General features: G+C 34.0%; 1 protein-coding gene, 1 long non-coding RNA gene and 1 other non-coding gene across 11 annotated transcripts; 1 reads left to right on the plus strand and 2 right to left on the minus strand.

Moving 5' to 3' along the window:
• Positions 1–2,064: 2,064 nt before the first annotated feature.
• On the minus strand, positions 2,065–7,465 carry LOC148784938 (uncharacterized). Of its 8 annotated transcripts, XR_016063165.1 has the most exons (7): positions 7,300–7,465; positions 6,472–7,104; positions 6,264–6,346; positions 6,054–6,135; positions 5,490–5,577; positions 5,136–5,243; positions 2,065–2,286 (listed from the first exon to the last, which is right to left on the minus strand). It is a non-coding gene; the product is annotated as an uncharacterized LOC148784938 (long non-coding RNA). The 8 variants fall into 8 exon arrangements; XR_016063164.1 differs by lacking the exon at positions 5,490–5,577 and having other exon boundaries at positions 2,065–5,243; positions 6,472–6,500; positions 6,922–7,104; XR_016063159.1 differs by lacking the exon at positions 5,490–5,577.
• A 4,351-nt stretch (positions 7,466–11,816) lies between these two features.
• LOC105179956 (uncharacterized) lies at positions 11,817–16,293 on the minus strand. Of its 2 annotated transcripts, none has more exons than XM_011103618.3 (5): positions 16,172–16,293; positions 14,053–15,365; positions 13,334–13,534; positions 12,770–12,965; positions 11,817–12,353 (listed from the first exon to the last, which is right to left on the minus strand). In XM_011103618.3, exons 2-5 carry the CDS (start codon positions 15,292–15,294, stop codon positions 12,169–12,171), a joined length of 1,824 nt encoding a protein of 607 aa, XP_011101920.1. In that variant the 5' UTR covers positions 15,295–15,365; positions 16,172–16,293; the 3' UTR covers positions 11,817–12,168. The 2 variants fall into 2 exon arrangements, with proteins under 2 accessions (XP_011101920.1, XP_011101917.1); XM_011103615.3 differs by having other exon boundaries at positions 16,004–16,224.
• Positions 16,294–16,335: 42 nt separating this feature from the next.
• TRNAI-AAU (transfer RNA isoleucine (anticodon AAU)) lies at positions 16,336–16,409 on the plus strand. The gene has a single exon. It is a non-coding gene; the product is annotated as a tRNA-Ile (tRNA).
• Positions 16,410–20,720: the final 4,311 nt, after the last annotated feature.

Consider the following 20,720-nt stretch of genomic DNA (forward strand, 5'->3'; position numbering starts at 1 on the left):
TGTGCCGTCGTCTGTCGGCAATCTAACTCACGGCCATTTTCACAATCACCCTCCCCACTCCACATTTCAATCAAAGAAGCAAAATACAAAGCAAGAACACCAAATAAAGAAGAAACAAAATTTAACTAAGGAAGAGAGTTAGCTTTGCTAGCCATTGTGGAGAAAATGGGGTTGGGAGTTTGAAATGCAAATGAAAGGAGAAAAATATAAGTGAGTAAGTGGAAGACAAATATGGGGCACATATTAAACAAATTCAACCCACCGCACCGTATAACTTCCAACGCTACTATAAATACCAAAAATTTTAATTTTTTAAGGCAACCACTATTTATTGTAAGTGATCATTTTTCTTACTAAAAGACCTTCCTAAAAAATCATGTTTCACCTGGTGCATAATTGTGTCGTAGGTAAAATTTTTAAGTTTATCCATTCGTAAAAATCTCGACCACATAAATACATATATATATATATATATTAATGATTACATAATTGAATTAATATTGTGGGATACTAATGTTTAATTCACATGATATATATTTACAATTATTACAAAATTTTACTCCTTATTATTAAAATATATTAGTTTTCAACTTCTCATTAAGGAAACAAATAACCCAAAAATAAAAACATAACAAAATCAGTCAATTAAATAAAAAGTATAATGCAAAGTAACTATTTTGCCCTTGGAAGATACATTACAAGGAATTATCCCCATCACAATGTATCACGAGGAGCGTTGTTGTGCATATAAATTTTTTAATTTAAATCGAGTTAGCTCAAACATAAATCAATTACACAGTAAATATAATACATTTGTCGTGGAATTGATGTGCAATTTAAGGGAAGTGATCCATTACACGTCAAATATATCATATTTATTTTATTTTGATCGAACCTGATTTAAATAAAGTTTTTTTTTATAGTACATATATACAAATTTGAGCTATAAAATGTGAACAAATCACCAATCTATGAATCTGATTTCCTATATTTGTAGTGGCACTAACTACTAGTTGACAACTTACAAATTTAGGAACTGAAGTGAGAAAAAAAAAAGTCTAAACTGGTCATTTTATTCCCAGTTATAATATTGTCAGAAGGATCAATTTAAGACAAAATTCAAGTTTAGGGATGTTAACATCATGAAATGAACGTGAGAAACTAAAACGATTCTAAACGAAAACATAATGAATCAACTATAATATTTAATTCTAATAAAGAAGAAAAATGTATGATACTTCTAATTCCTCTAAAGTACTTAAAATATGAATGATATATCCAACTAAATATCATAATATTTCAACATGCTTAATTTGCTAGGAAAGATCATAAATATTTATATAAAAAAAAACAATTACTAGGGCACATTAAAATTTAAATGAATAGCATATGAGTAACATATAAATACTAACCCAAACTTCAAAAAAATAAAAATATAACATTGGATAAGTATCCTCAATTTTATTAAATTAAACGTATTGTTGAAAAATTTAAATCAAGTGATTTCCGACTAATTAATTTTATTTTAATATTAATATTTTTAGATTATAAATTTTTTCATAATATAATGGATGTATCATTTCGAGAATTCTAATAATTGTACTTATGATTAAATATAAAATAGTGAGAATGTTTTGAGTGTTTATTTCTATTGTAAGAAAACATTAGTACCTTTAACGGGGTACACTTTCATTTTGTGCTCTTTTTGAGTTATATTGTTAATCTTTTATTAAATGAAACTTCTTACTAAAACAATCCAAAATAAAGAATTTTGACTAATTATTTTTATTTTACAATTGAGTTTGTTAATATTATTATTTTCTTTTTAGTTTGTTGATGATGATTGTATACTACAAAAGTTCTATTTTCTTTTATTTATTTTTGATTGGCAGTGTTTTTTCCGTATGGAGAATAGAGTTTGAAAATGTTCCAATTGTAAGCAGTATTAGGAAAAATAAAAAGAAAAGAATTCTCAAAAAATAGTTGATTTGAGCTTCAATGATGTACCAACTTGTGTATATGGTTGATTTGATTTTGATCAAGTAATAAATATACAACTAGAAATTGGTTTCGAATCAAAACTTTTATTTCTTTGGCTAAGAAACAAGGCGGTCTTATTGGAGCCACAATACAAAGAAGGCCGAAGTACTGCCATACACACTTAATTCTTATTTACAATAGACTCTTCACATAGGTGGCTGCCGATTCTTGGAGAACCCAGGAGGGTTGATACTCTGGTGCAAAAGACTCATACTCCAAATTACTTGAACCTGATCGTCGTGAAAGCTGTCTTCACCAGCATTAAGTTGTTAGAATGAAATAAACAAACAAGAAAATGTGTACAGAATCAACAATTAAAGAGAAAAACGCGCAACATAACGACATGCAATAACAACTTAAATAAATAACATCTTCTCTCTAAGAACTAATTAAACACCCAATTGTCACATATTGGCTGCTAAAAGAAGAGTGCATCTTCGACAACATCTAGAACCACATAATAACCTATATATCCATATATTCCTCTCTACTATTTTCTAGCCAAAAAAGCAACCTTTGACCTTATCAATTGCTTCTTTATCAATTTTTCCCATATTTAGAAATCAAGTAAGGTTGAAACCATTGCAATTTACTTTGTATAATTCAAACCCAAAAGTGTCTAATTTCTATGAAACACTCACGTACTCAACATTCTAATTTGGAAGCGATGCAATTACGAAGTCTGAGACCGCTTTAAATATGACAGGCGCAAGAGAGTTGGAGTTGAGACGTAAACAAGAAGTAACCCTCCATTACTTTTCTTGGTTTATTCTCGGTTTGTTCATTATATTAGGTTTTGTTCCCATGTCGCTTTATCAAAACTTTTTGTTTGTCGTACATTTAAGATTCTTGTACAAATTTTACAGAAACACCATATTTGTTCATATCATCGACATCTCAACTTTGCAGGCGTATCAAAGTATTGTTGGAAATTCTATAGCATACAATCACAAATTAGTTCATTTGTGAACTTTGAAAAATAACATACATATAATAAATTGCATAACTGTTCTAGATGCCAATCTCATTATCGTTTTTTAAATTATTGGTCAAATATCTTGAAAGAATTTTCAACACATCTTAACAAGTTTCAGCACGATAATCATTTGTCAAAAGAAAAGTTAATAATATATTTCTTGAAAATCTGAACAAATATGGCAATGAATGCAATTTGACCAAAAATAGTAAACTGAATGCTTTTTAAAATGTTCCAAAAAAACTTCAAAAACTGTTTCAAAGTCGATTACTTTTATAAAATTAAAATTCAACAAAAAAAACTTCACTTAAAGTCCAAAACATATGACTTGTCATGCATTTATCCAAAAACAATTAAATGAATTCATCTATTGCTAATCAAAATATTTTGCTAATTTTTCTTCATTATTGTAAGTTCAAGCTGATTTTGAAAAAATGAGTTTATTATAAAACACTTGACAAGAAAAACAAATCTTTGAGTAAAATATAAAAGCTGATTTTGAGAACATTAATTGATAACAGAAGAACAGTTGACAAGGAAACCAATTTCCAGTAATATTAAAGGTTCTTCAAACACAATTTAAGTTAGCAAAACTCTGTGTTCCTCAAAAACCATTTATCGACTCATGAAAATATATAGTACTCACAAAATATTTACCAAGTCCTCTTGAAAAACAAATTTTAAATTGGCATCTAGACAACAGTTAGGCATTTTAGTATAGCATTTAATTTTCAAAGTTCACAAATAAAATAATTCATGATCGAATGATATAGATTTTTCAACGCATTTTCTATGATACGCCTGCAAAAACAAGAGGTTAATAACATGAACCAACATGAATTTTGTAAATTCATACAAGAATGTCAAATGCATTACGAACAAAAAATTTTAAGGCAAGCGCATGAAAAGAGAACCCAACACAATAAATGAACCAAGAATAAATTTACGAAAAAAGAGGAGGGTTTATTCTCCAATTTAGGTCTCAACTCTAACCTCGCACCCTTCACATTTTGAGCAGCCTCAAAACCCATAATTATTTTCTTTCCAAACGAGAATGGTGATTTTGTGACTTTTCAAAGAAATTAGAGCAATACAATTGGGTTTGAATTATACAAGTAAAATCAATGGTTCAACCACCTTGATTTCAAAACACGGAAGAAAAATTGACAAAGAAGAATTAATAGGGGCACTGGTTACTTTTGAGCTAGAAACTAGAATAGAGGAATATGAAGATAGGTAGGCTACCATTAGGTTCTAAAATGTCGTCAAATAGCATACTTTAGCAGCCAACATATGTTTCAACTGAGCATTTAAATCCTACTTAACCTTTTGATTCGCACAATATTTATCGATATGAGGTTATCTACTTCGCATAGAATTGGCAAATCAATTTCAAACTCTGGCCCTCGCTCTTGTAAAAGACAAGTAATGAATCACACATACCAACTGACATGCTTCACTTGTAGAATCAAATAAATGCATATTATACATATTACTGAAAAATGATTTATGACAAGTAACAATAAAACTCGCATATAAAAGAATTCGTGCTAGATTACCAGTAACAACAGTACTTCTTGAAGAGATTATAAATAGTATGACATCTATTCCTTGCATTAAGATAGAATCATTAAGGCACAAAAGAAAACAACACAGATACATAATTGCGACATGCTCTAATTTAAAGGCATAAAATAGATACCGCATAAACAAGATACTTTTCTATATGGCACTTGAGAGAAAATATTCTGTCTGTCCATTAATTGGTCTAGGAAGTTAAAATATCACTGTCCTAAGAGAATATTATAATACTTGAAGTCAAGTTAAAGTACGAGTAAGGGAGAGTGGATGATGGCACTTAGCTTTCAGCGGATTACATATAAGAGTAAAATACTTAGGAAGTTTCATCATAGTCCCAAGAGAATATTAAGATACTTAAAGTCAAGTTCAAATAAGAGCAAGAGAGAATGGACGGATTACACTTAGCCATCAGTGGATCACATATATGCAATAAGAGGTGAAGTAGGCAAATTGATCAGTAAACATAATGTTACTTACTGCTCCTCAAGTAGACACAGATTCACTAATCAAAGTGAAGATATACATGGCTTTCCATTACCTTCAAGCAGTAGTCTTACTCTAGATTGTGCAATTGACAACATCAGCATCTTGCTCATATAGCTCCATGTGTTAATAAGTGGAGCCAAAAGGTTTCAGCACCAAAGTCCTACGTGAACCAAGGATCATTTGGCAGCAATTTTCAGAAAGCTTAAAATATCACTAGCCTCTCACAAAGGTAGAAATCATTTCCAAAAAAATCTTTTGTGAAAAGCTTGTAAGTGTACGTATGATTCTTTTACATCAATGCAAATAACCTTTTCCCAAAACAAGAAAATCACTTCCATTACATTTTTGCATTCATTTAGATTATATAACTTCAAGTAAAGAACTTTCTGAAACAGAAAATGCATACATTTATATTATTGCTGCAGTCACATTCTTTCCTATCTCAATGGTAGGAAGATCACCCAACACACCAAGATGACAATCCAAACAAAAGCCTGTAGATCCTCATGGCAGATTTGGAGAAACAAAGTGACTATGTCATGAACACTCATCGCAATTTGATAAAGTCTTGCAATTAACACAAGCGTACTGATCAGTCAAAACTTAAGAAAAGGGACGGGAAAATATATGCATGCAGAACACATTGCAGACGTTTTGGAAAATGATAAGTCAAAACAAAGCAACAATTAAACTGTAAATAGTGAAATCTTAAGGAGGATTTAATTGCAGTAATCCGGGGAACAAAATTGTTTGAGATTCAAATAGGCCACTGCTGTTGATTGCATTCTGAGGATCAGGGATTTCAATGGTAAATTAATGTCACTAAGAGTGGAAAATGACCAGATAAAACCAAGAAAAGACAATCATAAGCACAACAGTTTCTGAACAGAAATATTAGAACCAATGCATTCACAACTGAACAAAGACATGGCCTGAATTTCCAAACCAATCAAATTTACACATAACTGACCTTGTCTTCCACCAGTTAACTTGATTTGGAGACCCTTGTCGACAAACTTCGCCAAATCCAAAACTGTTCCTTTCCGACCAGACTGAAACAAAGAAACAATCTGTATATTAGAAAAACTGACAAAACATATATAGACATATAGATCTATATATATGCATCCGTGCAAGCACACACGGCTGAGAAAGAAGAACCAATAATTCGTGTCCTTACAAAGGCTAGAATAGCATGTTTAGGGAATACGTCTCACGAGAGATTGCTAAAGAACAGCAGCTTTATGCAGCAACAAATATGGCCTGCAATTGTCGAAGAACCAAAGAAAACAATGAGAATAAACTTAACAGTTCTTCACTACACATCTTTCAACAAACAAGAGTAAATACATGATGCACCATATACAAGAACAAAACATGCAACTTACCTGTAATTACAATTGCTTATTCCCGCATTCTGAAAATGACATGAAAGAAAGACTGCAGCTCATCCTTGCACATGATTTTAAAGCAAAGAAAGGATACAAGGGACAGTTCCACCAAAAGAACACTATCCCAAGAACACATTTTCTTGAAAATGAAGATCAATTCACCAACTTGACTTACTTTTTTCTTGAAAGGAGAAGCAGTTAAACATAGTCAAGAGACTTGGAAATAATTTTCAGGGAAGTTCCTTAAAAGTAGTTCCAGCAATTTCCTCGGTCATGTCTTGAAAATTTTATTATTGGGAGTTGCTGATGCCAGAATTACAAACCCGTGTACAACTTCAACATAGAATGTTAGGAACTAACACCACCATTTTCTCACCATTTTATCCAGTGTAGCAATAAAAATCACAACAAAATCAATACAGTAATCAAATAAAAAAACAACCATACCAAAAGGGAAGAGGCCTCAGAACCTCCAATGATGGGAGCCGTCTTGGCTATTCTCCTCGCAAGTTCTGAACCAACAAAACTATCTTCACCGGCATCCTTGCATTTAAGTCCCGCACCTTTGTCCCCCGCAATAGTAATCCACGGCGTACTAGAGAACCCATGTAGTAGTTGAATTTCAAGAACCTTGAAATAATTCACCAACACCATAAAGAAAAAAAAAACAGAGTAAGACCGTGTACTTCAAGAATTTGTGATCTTTAAGTAGTCATCATACCAAGTTTTCCATTGGGCAGACAAATTCATTTAAACAAGATACATTTAATTTCACAAAGCAAGAACCCTAAATCAAGAAACTTAAAAACGAAAAGAAAAACTCACTTGCTTTGATCAAGAAGTACATACTGAAAGAAAGAAGAAACTGATGTTGGAGAATGGTGGGTGTCAGCGGAGGAAGGCGACTGGTGGGTGTCTGCGGAGGAAGGCGCGGCTGCTGAAATGTTGAGAATTGATGTGCCGTTGAAATGGAACGATTTTCTTGGCTTTTTTTTTTTTTATATATATATGGTTTTAGTGTGTGTTTTTGTATTTTATAACGATAATAAAATTTCCACTGGGCTGGGCCGGTCACACTTTGTTGGGCCTTAATGGATAAGTTTTTTGATCTTATTTGCCATATATATTTAGTTCTATAAATATAAATAGTTAATTACATTAATTTTTATTAATTATTATTTGTCATCATTATTTTTTACTTTTTTTAATCCATCCATTTATGTTAAATTTCGAATTATTTTTTTACTATAAATCTTTCAAAATTTACATCAATTAGGTTTTATAATTCAAGTAATTTAATACAAAAACCTTTCTCAGTTTTTAAAACTCGTTTTGTCCATCAATTAATAGATACCATATAATTTTTTTTATTTTATTATACTTATCATTATTTCATCATATTTTTCTTTTTTTATGTACATACATACTTATTATTGATTTTGTTTAAGAAGTCATGCAACAAAAACTACAGTGTTTAGTATCAATTATAAAAAAAATATTATTTTTAAATTAATGAATTTACAAATTCTTTAAATTATAAAAATTATATTTATCTGTTCAAATGTTATTGACTCAGTTATAAGTTTAATTCATTTAAATAAATAATTCAGTCAGCGGAGGAAGGCGGTTGTCTAAAATCTTCACGACTGATGCCACCATTGAAATAGAATGAACAAATTTTGTTTTTCTATATTTTTTGCTACTTTTTCTTTTTTACTTTCAACTGATATTTTTCTATGATTTATAGTGTCTGTTTTAGTGTGTGTTGTACATTTCACAACGGTAACAAATTTGCAGTTTTACAACTCACTTTCAATTAGGCTGAGCCGGTGGCCTTAATGGATAAACTATCTCTTTCAAAATTCACATCAATTAGTTTTTATAATTTGAGTAATTTTATATAAAAACCTTTCATAATTTTTAAAATTCGATTTTGTCCATCAATTAACGCTATAATATTTTTTATTTCATTATATTTATGTTTATATCATAATTTTTTTTTATGTACGTACATATTTATTATTGATTTTATTTGAGAGGTCATGTAACAAAAACTATAGCGTTTAATATCAATTATAAAAAAATATTATTCTTAAATTAATTAATTTACAAAATTTTTAAATTATAAAAATTATATTTATCTATTCAAATGTTATTGACTCAATTAAAAGTTGGATTCATTTATAAATAATTTTATTGCGTGAAGTGATCATAATCATATAAATATGATTAAGTTGGTATTTATAATTTAATATAATTAATAATAATCTATGCTATATATATATATGTCTTTATTCAATTTATTTATTTTTAAGCATTATATGGCTTATAATTTACTTATTAGATACATTTTATTCTTAATATTTTAATTACACATTTCGAATTAATGCATTTTAATTTCATAATGCAAGAACCCTAAATCAAGAAACTTAAAAAAGGAAAAAAAAACTCACTTGCTTTGAGTTGATCACTTTCAAGAAGTACCCATTTAAGGAAAGAGGAAACTGAGGTTGGAGACTGGTGGCTGTCGGCGGAGTAAGGCGGTTGAGAACTGATGCCGCCGATGAAATAGAACGACTAAGTTTTGTTTTCTCTTCTATTACTCAATCTTTCAACTGATATTCGATTTTATAGAGTTTGAGTGTTTGGGCTTATAACGGTAATAAAATTTGCAGTTTGGACTAGGCCGGTCACTCTCTTTTAATCTAAGGCCCAATAATAAATAAATATGGGCCTTAATGGATAAAATGAGTTTGCCATAACTTGGGCTTCCAATTATTATTTGGCATGTATAAAATTACACTAATACTCTGTTAGATTGCAATTGTCATTATAAGTACACTTTCTATTCGGTGGTAAAAAATTCATACAATTTTTTCTAAAATATAATATATTAACACTTTTTTAGGAGGGTGAATTTATAATTTTATAAATAACAAAAAAGTATTGATATATTTGAACTTAATTTCAATGAATGTTAATATTAATTTACCCACATATATTTAAAAAACAAGAATTTTTTTGGTGATTGAACCAAAAAAAAAATCTCCATAAATAAATTTCATAATTATGTTGTTCTCCACTACTTTGAACTTACTTATGAAATATTACTATAACTAACATTATTGGTTGATTTATACTTATCATATCACGTTTTTATTTCTTTAATGTCATCTATTGTTATAATTATTATTAAGTTAAACTACAATGAACTTCTATAAAGTTTTTTATAATTATAAATATATATTTAAAATTATAAATATATATATATTTTTTATATCCGTACATACTTATTATTGATTTTGTTTAAAAGGTCATGCAACAAAAACTACAGTATTTAGTATCAATTATAAAAAAAATATTATTTATAAATTAGGGAATTTACAAATTTTTTAAATTATAAAAATTATATTTATCTACTGAAATGTTATTGACTCAATTAAAAGTTGGATTCTTGGTATTTGTAATTTAATAGAATTGATAATAATTTATGCTATATATATATGTCTTTATCCAGTTTATTTATTTCAAAGCATTGTTTGGCTTATAATTTACTTATTGGATAAATTTTATTCTTAACATTTTAATTACACATTTCGAATTAATGTATTTGAAACTATTATTGCAAGTATGTTTTTTTAGTGAATAACTTTTAAATTTAGAAGAAAATTCCCTAACATATGAGCAAGCACCCCTCGACGGGGAAATCCGCCCACCGCATCGACAATCTCCGCCTGCTCCTCCGACGACAGTACTCCCCTCGGAAGCTCCACCCCAAGAATCGATGATTCAACAGACGCAAGAAGCTTTGTTAGCCCTGATACGCGACGTGTCTACTCAAACTGCGGCACAAGCCGTGGCCCAATTTATAGCGCAACAACCTGTGAACCCGCCACCTCCTTCCCCTCGCAGAAGTCGAGAATTATCCTCGGCTCCGAAGGAGGAGGAGCAGAGGCGAGAGGAAGTGAATAACAGGATCTCCAGACCTGAAGTCGCACAAACTCAATATCATAATCTCCATAATCGAGAATCTTCCGCCCCCCACCACCTAGGGGAGCCGAGGATTCCTACTTGTCGTTAGTTGTGGCACCTCAAAGACGTAGCCTGTTTCCCCCGAGCATTCTGGCTTAAGCGCTCCCAGCAGGTCTCAAAGTGTCGAACTTATCGAAATATGATAGGATAGGAGGCCCACAAGAACGCTTGGACAAATTTTAAGATAAGATTGATTAGTACGATCTGAGTAACGCTGCAACTGCAAGGTCTTCCGCACTACGCTCTCAAAACGTGCATTAGCCTAATTCAACCAACTGCTCGCTGGAACTATTTCTAGCCTCGAGTAGTTGGTTCAACGTTTCTTGTATCACTTCTCCATAAATAAAAAAGTTCAAAAAACGGTTGCATTTCTATTTACCGCCAAATGGAGGGTGAGACTCTGAGAGACTACATGCAAAGGTTCATGGACGCAGTGCGTGAGGTTCCCCATGTTAATCATGAGTTTTTGGCCAGTATTGTCCAACAAAACCTGCTACCAAGAAGATTCAAGGAATCCATAGCCGGCAAGCCCCCTAGAACTATGAAGGATTTACTCATGCGTTCCCATAATTCCATCCGCATTGAGGAATTGTACGCATCGGATCATTCCCTCAACAGCAAAAGAAAGGGTCGGGAAGAGAAAAAGGAGCCGAAGAAGAAAGAGAAACGCAAGCATGTACCTCGAGCGGGGTTCGCTCACTACACCCCCTTGAACGCTCACAAAGGAGAGATATTAGTCGTAGCTGAACAGCAAGAATTAATCAATTAACGGCCATGGAAAATGAAAGACAACCTTAAAAGGTTTGAGCGAAGATGTGTACTTGCAGAGTTTCTAGGACATGATTGTGCGTATTGGCTTTCTTTCTTGTTCTATTTTCCATTTCCTATGCCGAAGGCTGTTTGCCTTCGACACTGGACCGGAGTTGCAATGGTAATAATCAAATGACGAAACGCTTTTAATCCGCAATTTAGATTAGACACTTGGCACTCTTGATTCATTTAAAGAACTACATGTCCTACCAACTTTCGAATAATCAAACTTATTATTTAATTCATTTTTTTCTTTAATAAAATTTAATAATAATAGTAATTTCAACATTTTTTAATGAATTTATTAAGATACTCCTCAAACTTTCTCAATTTAATTTTGGCAGTTTTATGCTTTTAGAACCACTATTCATAATTGATAACCGATTTATTAATAACAATATTAATTATTTATATCTTTTAAAATATTTTTGCACACTCTGATGTGTGCTGTGCGCTAGTATAAAGAAAAGAAAAGCAAAAGCAGAAATAGTCGCCATTCATTTAAGAACGCAGCATTAACGTCTGGTTGCTATTACTCTTGAGCCAATTTATACAACATTTAAGACCTGCGCATCTCCAAGCATATGACCACGTACTGATAACGGAATTCATACAGGGATAAGTTAAGAAACAAACAAATAATAGGTGAATGCACTTCCCTGGCATTAACACTTGCCCTATGTACACTATCCCACCGCCTCCCCTATCAATCATCATCTTAAAATCATGCTGTACAGCAATTGATTATATACAACTAAAGAATCATGGTGAGAATAGGGCAGATTTACAAATTACCTTTGCCATCATTCCCAACTCCAAGTTACATATAAACAATCTATCTCACCAGCACATTCACCTCCCAAGCTGCATATACAAGTCTCCTAATGCACGATACAGAGTAGCTGCAGCAGGTGGTCGAGGCAATGAACCAAGAAGAATCTCTGTTGCATTTATTGACTGGCTACCGTAAAATCTGGAATTCTCTCTTACTCGAGTTGTGAGCACACTCCCTTCTAGAGAGCACCCAACAAAAGCACCTGCATTCAGAAAACCAACGACTTTGCTATTAGCATTTTGTGAATTACAAAAGTAGCAACGATCAAGTAATACTCTGATATGTTGGAGATTCACTATCCAACTCATTTTCTGATTCAAATTATGGAACCTCCAAATGCCAGTAGGCTCAGTATATTTCCTACAATCCTCATTTAATTAATCAACCTCAACATAAATATATCTATGGTGTACGAGAGTTTCAGCCCTTCCAGTATTCTGAAGTAACAGGCATAAAATACGTACATTCACATTTCTGTTCATCCTCCCTCCTTTAAAGAACAAGTTAACAAGAAAGAGACCACTTACCTTATCAAGAAACCAATTTATGAGAATTACTTCAAACCATCTAATTAAAAGGGGAAAAGAATAAAGGAAAATAGACCAGACAGAGAATAACCTTTACTGCAGCTATATGTATAACAAGCAGCAAATCCACTGGGACCAGCCCTAATATCAGCTTCCGCAGTACGTCCTATGATTCCTACTGCAGCACTCAAACCAGCTCCTATCGAGATATGTGCATCACTGCAGAAGGTTTGCACTGCTTCATTTGTTCTCAGTACAATAATGAAGTCAGTCAACTCTCCCCCAGCCTGCAAAAGAATATAAAAGCTAAATTAACACGACATCATATAAAAAGCTCAACAATAAATGAAGCCAGGGATATACAAACAGCAAAATTGCGAACTTCCCAAAGCTCCACCATTGTCATCAAACAGTATACATGACTTCCAAAAAAGTAACAGAGGAAACACACATACAACCATGTAAACTCAGATTTGAATTGAAATTATGAAGAAATGACAATCTTTCAAGGACATCCAAACATCATTACATCTTCAACCATAAACCACTAGAACATCAATTTAGCAGTAAATGACGTTAAAGAAATATCAAGTAGAAGCACATCAACATGACGTCGTCATTAGCTTCGGAAAAAATCCTTGCAAATTTACTACACCTGAACTCCCCAGCCTACGCCAAAGGTAGAAATGGCAGACGGTGGAGACCATGACCCATCGTCCCTAAGAGCAACCACCAGGCCAGTTCCAATATTATAGGTGGCCACCATTCCAACTTTCGCAACTGTAAGTATAGCCAGACCTTTTGCATCATGCAAAATGGCTTCTGGAATTCTCTTCTCTGGTGTCAAGGAACCAACCTAAAAATTTACAAATGCAGAAGAAATTTAAGCTATATAGTCTATTAGGACAACAACATTGCCAGAGCAATAACATGCTTTACAGGGAAGAAAGATAAGCGGCCTGTTTCCACATTCTCAAAGTTACTATTCACATAAGATCAATTTTTCACAGTCGGGATTTTTGTTAAAGAGCCTAAGTAGCTAATTCATAGTTCCACCATCCATGATTTGATAATAAGAGCTGCTAACTCTTCTTTCCAAATTCGCTACGATGATCTCTTATGTAGACATTACTTACTTCCCATACATATATATATTATGAACCAGAGAATGATTCTTAACCCTTAGTTTTGTACTCCGGAAGGGAAAATGACATTAAATAACCATAGTTTCAACTCTTGCCTACAACTCCATCCCCATTCAAATAGAAGAACGTTCTTAATGATTGGGCCTCTAAATACATATTCCTCAGGCTTGTATCTTAATGATTCAAATAGAAAATGAAATAAGATTAAACTCTGGAATCAAATTCATACCGTAGCATAGCCTCGAAGTGTGTTTGTGGCCTTGTAAATCTCATACTCCATTGACTGTCCCCATGGAAAGTTCACCCAGGATCTTAAGGTGCTTAAGTCTGTCAGGTCATGTGTTGGTAGCTGCGCAGCACGACTTACTTGGTCCATTAAGTATGGCTGCACAGACTCAAGGCGGACACAGCATACATCACAAACTCGTTGTGGATCCCCAGTGCGAAAATTTTTGGGCAATAAGCTCCTTCCTTTGGTGCAATCGCTACAAAAGATTCCACCACAAAACCGACAATGATGCCTTGTGCACATGATCGGATGAAACCTCACACTACAAAGCATACAGGAAGAAGCTGCGCTGTCAGGTAACCATTTAGGTGGCTCTGATTCAAGAATTTCCTGGGTGTTACTAAAATTGGCCTCTGTCAAGGTTTGAGCCATCTCCTTCCATGCTTGCTCAATTAGGTGGGTGGATATCCATGAAACTTGTGCAATATCCCCCGAAGCAAGAGCAGTCACTTTTCCACGCGCTACAAGCAACATCTCCACCACCACATCCCACATGGTCAATTCTTTATCTTCCTCGAAGCATTGACCCCAACCCATATTTTCTCCCGGAATATATCCACCATTTGAGCATACCCCTCTGGTCCATTCTTCATACTCCTTATCTGTCATTGGAGGAACAGAAACAGGTATCCAAATCCCAGTTTCTTCGTACAGGGGTGTCTCATAACAAAAGTACTTTCCTTCTTCACGGTTCATGGAATCTGAATCTCCTTTCTGGTTATTATCAGTTGCTATACGTTGAGGCGAAATAGTTCCACAAATACTCGTATTACTTGTTTGTTCATTCAGAACGCAGCTCTTTCTTCCATCTTTTTCAATTAATGAAGAATCAGATCCCTTAGTTCTGGATATTTGTAGAGCCAGTTCTCCATCTTCAGTATTGCACTCCCCTTCATAATCTGAATGACCTGCCTCATCACGTGAAGACTCAGGGTCAAGGTTTTCAGTTTTGGCCATATTTTGGTCGATAGAATCTCTGACCAGAGCCAATTCAACATAAGACTTTTCTGGCTCATCATGTTGGTTCACAGAACTTATTTTTGCATCACTCTCTGGCGCATCATGCTGAGGTGAAAAGTCAGGAACAGATTCTTGACCTTGGATAATGGAACTTGTACTACGAGAAACATCCTTCCCATGGTCTCCAAATGATTCAAAATCTTTTATTCTGTGGGAAGTCATTTTTTGGGTCGTGAACCAGTAAAGGTTTCTCTAGCAAGTACCACTCTCTTTCTTGGAGGAAATCCACAATCCTAACATCAGCAAGATGACATCAGACAAGGCACAAAGTGAAGGAAATCTCAAAGAAAAAGTCATATTTTCGCTTTAAAGGATTGGATTTTATCATTTACTCTATTCAAAATACATTTTTGTATACCAGAAGTGTAAGCAAATTCTACATATTAGTATAGACATCATCCCGAGACACATAATGAGGAGGGAGAAGACTATTGAGCACTTTAGCCATCAAGTTTCTATCTTTTCCTCGGTACAAGCATTTTGAAGCAAAAGGAAACGAGCTAAAAATTTCTACAAATACAACAATGACCCAATCCATATACAATCGGAGGAACCCACTCCACTAGAGAAGTTCTGAGAAATAGGACAAACCACTCCTGAATATATTGACTGTAAAGAAGAATTTCACATTAATCCCCTTTCTATTAGTAGTTGGGAAACTATAAACAAGTCGTGTCGGCTTCGTTTCCCCTCCATTAGTAGTTATAAACAATACATCTTTTAAATTCCTTTTCACTTTATTCACAAACTAAATGAAAATAAAATTAAATGATGACAGACTAAATAGCAGCTCTTTTCCAATCAAACACATATATTAGAACTCATCAACAAAGGCTAAGCTCAATCAACTACATGATTCGAAAACAATTACCACGCAGCAACCACTCTAATCAACCAAAGAAGAACAAACCGGCTAAAGATTCCAATCGTTAGCCCTAGATTCCAACTACTGGAGAAAAAATTAAAAAAAAGAAATTGAATTGATTTGGAACTCGATCACCAATAAAACCCAGTGCTTGAGCAGATTAACAGAACCTACAGTTTATCATATTTCTTGGTAGTCAATACTCAATAGCCATATGCGAACACAATTGAAATTCATGCCCCCATTAATTTATGGCGAAGTTGTTGGCGATGCCGTGCCTACTTCCATTACGAAGTAATAAAAGATATATAACTTTTGAAGAGATCTCTTCTCGAAGCGGCCTATTAGCTCAGTTGGTTAGAGCGTCGTGCTAATAACGCGAAGGTCGCAGGTTCGAGACCTGCATGGGCCATATCTTTTTTAATAACTCCTAGCAATTTTTCTTTTTACAATGTGGTCTTTTGATTTTTGTAAATTACAAACTGTCCCCAGGAGAAAAGTAATTGCTACATTGAGCTTAGAATTGTTTTCCACTTCTCTCACTTTCGTCCACTCTCTTTCCTTTCTCAGCCCCAAATCCTATTTGTAGGATCTTTCCGCTGTTACCCTAATTAATGGAAATCATTAAATTCGTAATTTTATATTTGTGGCTGATCTCCACATTGATTAGTATCTCTAATCCATCACAAGCTGCTGTCGTCCCTCATGGAGTTGCTCGGGACGGAATCCGTAGGACAAAACTTCCGGTCTCTGACAACGGTAAGACGCTAAAGAACACTAATCGGGTCGACCCGGAGCGTGACTGCGGCGATATGGGTTCCAGCGCCGAATGTGGTCAGAATCCGAAGTGCCGGTGGTGCAGGAGCGACGCTCTGGATGATATGTGCTTTTCTAAATCTGAAGCTTGGCGTTTGCCGTCCCAGGTCTTCTCTTGTGAATTCTGATTGAACGATCCCCTCCTTTTTCGTTTTGCCCTCTAAAGGTGATTCTTGTACTAAAAACAACTAACTGATAATTTTTCTGAGTTATGAGCTCTGACTTGGATGTACTATCACTGTTTGTATAAGAAATATATTTTATGGGTGTGTTTCATTCACGGATGTTGTAGCTTTCCTGATATAGGCGGAGCGATGGATTTTAATAGGATTATGCAACGTTAATTCTGGGAAAGAGTAGCTCTCAGTCTTGTACTATGGCATGAGGATCATCGAAGAGGTTCCATAGTTGGCGTTTGCAGGATGATGGTTAGATTAGCTTATGGTTTTTCTATCATCTATGAACTGATTATGTATGATATCCTATATAAACTCTAAATCATTGATGCTTCTTTGAATTCTTGGACATGGAAAGTGGATGGAAATGTACATTTGCAGTTCTAGGTATTAGTGGGTGCAGAGTCTGCAGACTTACACTTGTATGTTGAACTGATCATGCGGTACCACATGGGAGATAGTTTTTCTGATTTATGATTGATGAAATCTTTGACGCAGCATGTATTGATTTGCAATATTAATGTGTATCATGGATGATTTATTTACCCTATTACCTTGAATGCATAACATGTTGGGAACAATGAAGCTGGGCAGCTTGTTGTAGTTTCAATTTTGAAAGGCCAGACACGGATATTTTAGGTTTGTATTCTGTTCCCCTTGTTGACCGTTTCCCGTCCATGCTTCCTACAATATATGTTCTTGATTTACAAACTTGGCAGAATTTTCCACCAAGATTTTTTGTCTCCTTAACTGTTAAAAATGCCTTCAATCTTTATCCTGTCAGTGAACGATTTTCTCCTGCAACCTAAGCAGGTGATTCTGGGTCATTTATTCTGACTCAAGCTTTTCAGTGACAAATGAATGCATGTAGTTATTATTAAGAAATTAGCATAATTAGGCGACTCTTTTACTTGAACACTATTAAGATGCTTGCAAGTACTGATACAATAAATTCTTTGTGAAACTGGGTGGTCACTTCAAAATCCTGTTATTGTGTAGGCTGTTATGTAACGTTGGTATGCTCGCCATCTCGGGCAATTTAAAACTGTTGAACACCCAAAGCAGCTTATGTCTGAATTCATGCAGTCTCAGCTGAGTAATAACTTCCCTATTCCACATTAATAATATATTAGTTCTCAAGATTTCATTGTAGCACAGAACAAAGTACATGTTTTATCCTGTGCAGTTGATCAATATTAGTGTAATTTAGAAGGATAGAGACACTGAGAAGTTGAAACTATACATGCGGTATTATATGGTGCCTTGAGTGCAAAGTTCAAAATCTATATGCATTTGAAGGATTCTATGGTGTTTGGGCAGTTTTGAAGTATTTGGTAGCGCTTCTTGCATATTAGGTTTGGCAATGGTAGCACGTTCTGTGAAAATCTTGAACAGTGGCCAGTATAGTAGACTTTATTGGTGGAAGCAACCAGGAATGGAGGCAGCGGCAGCATTCTTGATAGGAAGCTTCTTGCAGCTGTGGTATCACCATTTGAAAAGAACAGAAACTAGCAGTTTTTCAAGTGAGAGAAAGAAAGGGCGTTTATGCCCGTAATTCACAAGGGCTGGGAAAGCTACAGGGTTGTAATTGTGAAGTTAGGCTCGAGGAACCTCGGGGACAAGGGTCCAATTGCTTGCCTTCAATTAACATTTTGGGGCCGTAAATGAGCCCAAGCCCATTGATTTCACGTTAGTGGTTAATAATTTATGTCAGCACAACCGAAAAGTAGGCGTAGCTAATTGGACTGAAAGTTTGCTAGGGACCACTGGGTCTTTAATGCCCAACCCACTTCATTATAATTTCAGAGGGGAAATATGACTCAAATAGAAGAAAAATGAATTTTCAGACTAGCTTTTGCTTTTAACACACACATATATATACATACAACTTGCTGTATCTGTTTCAAAGTTTTCAGATGCTTCTAAACGTAACCAGTGGCATTCCAATCAGGTGACTTTCCAACGAATTGCAAGTGGATATAATATGCTTTCTAGAATAAAAATTAAACTCCAATTTCCACTGAATTATAGTAAATGCATGTGGCTCATAATTATACACAACTGACCAAGTAGAGTTAAGGGCGCCAGAAATTTTGGTTCATTCGATTTAATGGAATCACAATAGTCCATCCTTGCATTAAATGCTGCAAACATTGTTAGAAATTTATTCATTAGCCTATAAATGATACACCATTAATTGACACATATACATACAGTAAACGGTCATGCTGCTGCTGCTTCTTCTTCTTCTCTCTAAAGAAGTATTCATGCTGGTTTTCCAACTTCCAATAATACAATAAAATGATTCTCCTAACGAAGTTTTGATATATTTTAGTTCAGATAAACTGCATGTAGTAATTAATTACATAATAAATATACGTATTTGATGATTGGTTGGATAGAATCTACATATATGGATTGAGATAAAGAGGAGGCAAACTGGTAATTGTGGGAAGAAAAAGAAGAGGTCACGAGGAGCGGTCGTTGCCGGCCACTTACAACAGATATAAAAAGGAAGCAGTTGAAAATCCATGAATCATGGGAATGATCCATCTCACTCTTTCTCAAGTCAAATGTTGTTGGGGAAGAATGAATGAATCCCGTGTGAAAACCTTGGGATTAAGAGAATATAACAGTTACTTTTCCAAACCCCATTATGGAATTAATAAATAAATATGAGGAATGATGCGTATTGGATTGCACTGTTGAATTTGATCCCAAACCGGTGAAGTTGGAATTTGCATGCGAGTTGAATTTTTTGAGCGCATGCGCGCGGAGACGAATATGGATCACTCCATCATTTGTGGGGCGGTTAATTTAGTTTCACCTTTTTGCTGCACTAATAATCAGCTTCTCCAGCACCTCCACCAGGTTTATAATAACTTGCCATTTTGTTTTTCCTATGGAGAAAGATTGCCACAGGAAACCATTAATAAACTATCAAGATTCACAAAACTAGGTAAAATTAAAATTTGAGAAATTATCGCAGCGACATTAAGCATGTCGGTTTTCTCCTTGTTCTTAGTTCTCAAAACATCATGCCTTAAAGTGCGACTTTTATACATTGAACCGACGTTTTTATTGTTTTCTGAAATATATATATATATATATATATATATATAGAAGGTGTGCGGAGAGACGCGGTGCATTAATTTCAGATTATAAAACATCTTTATCATTTTCAAGTGACGCTTTGTAGAGACGAAAAAACACGCTTTTCAATTGCTTGCTATAAAATCAATTGCCACATTATCAGTAATAGAAAAAGAAATCCAAATAATTAACTTATGATGTAGGAAGCTTGATATTGAAGTGATGATATATATATATATATATATAGCTCCGGAATAACGCCCATTCTTCTGGGAACACGTCACTGCATCAGCTTCACATTCAATCTTTCATGGTCGCTACTACCTGTTTTTCATTCCATGATAACAATAATTAAATTTATCATTCAGAAATATAAGTAAAATTAGGAAATAAAATATATGGGGGATGCCGGCGGAGCATCATTAATTTGTCTATGACCAACACACATGACCATTACTCACTCTTCACTTTCCATTTTCTGTCTCATTTGCTTCTTACTTGTTACAAATCTTTTTTCTCTTAATTTTGATGAAAATAATTACAAAAGTAATAGACACATTAGTTAATTATTAAAGAGTAATTAGGTATGTAGTTAATATAAGGAGGTTGGGTATATATAGGTAAAAATGAATTAAGGT

Source organism: Sesamum indicum, linkage group LG12 (assembly GCF_026168435.1).
Source record: "Sesamum indicum cultivar Baizhima isolate 11 linkage group LG12, ASM2616843v1, whole genome shotgun sequence".
NCBI classification, from domain to species: Eukaryota; Viridiplantae; Streptophyta; class Magnoliopsida; order Lamiales; family Pedaliaceae; genus Sesamum; species Sesamum indicum.

Excerpts from the sequence above, each read along its gene's own strand:
- LOC105179956 (XM_011103618.3), bottom strand. The coding sequence starts at position 15,294 with ATGACTTCCCACAGAATAAAAGATTTTGAATCATTTGGAGACCATGGG. Across the intron at positions 13,535-14,052 it reads CACTTCGAGGCTATGCTACG|GTTGGTTCCTTGACACCAGA; the intron begins GTATGAATTTGA and ends GTAAATTTTTAG. Across the intron at positions 12,966-13,333 it reads GCGTAGGCTGGGGAGTTCAG|GCTGGGGGAGAGTTGACTGA; the intron begins GTGTAGTAAATT and ends ATTCTTTTGCAG.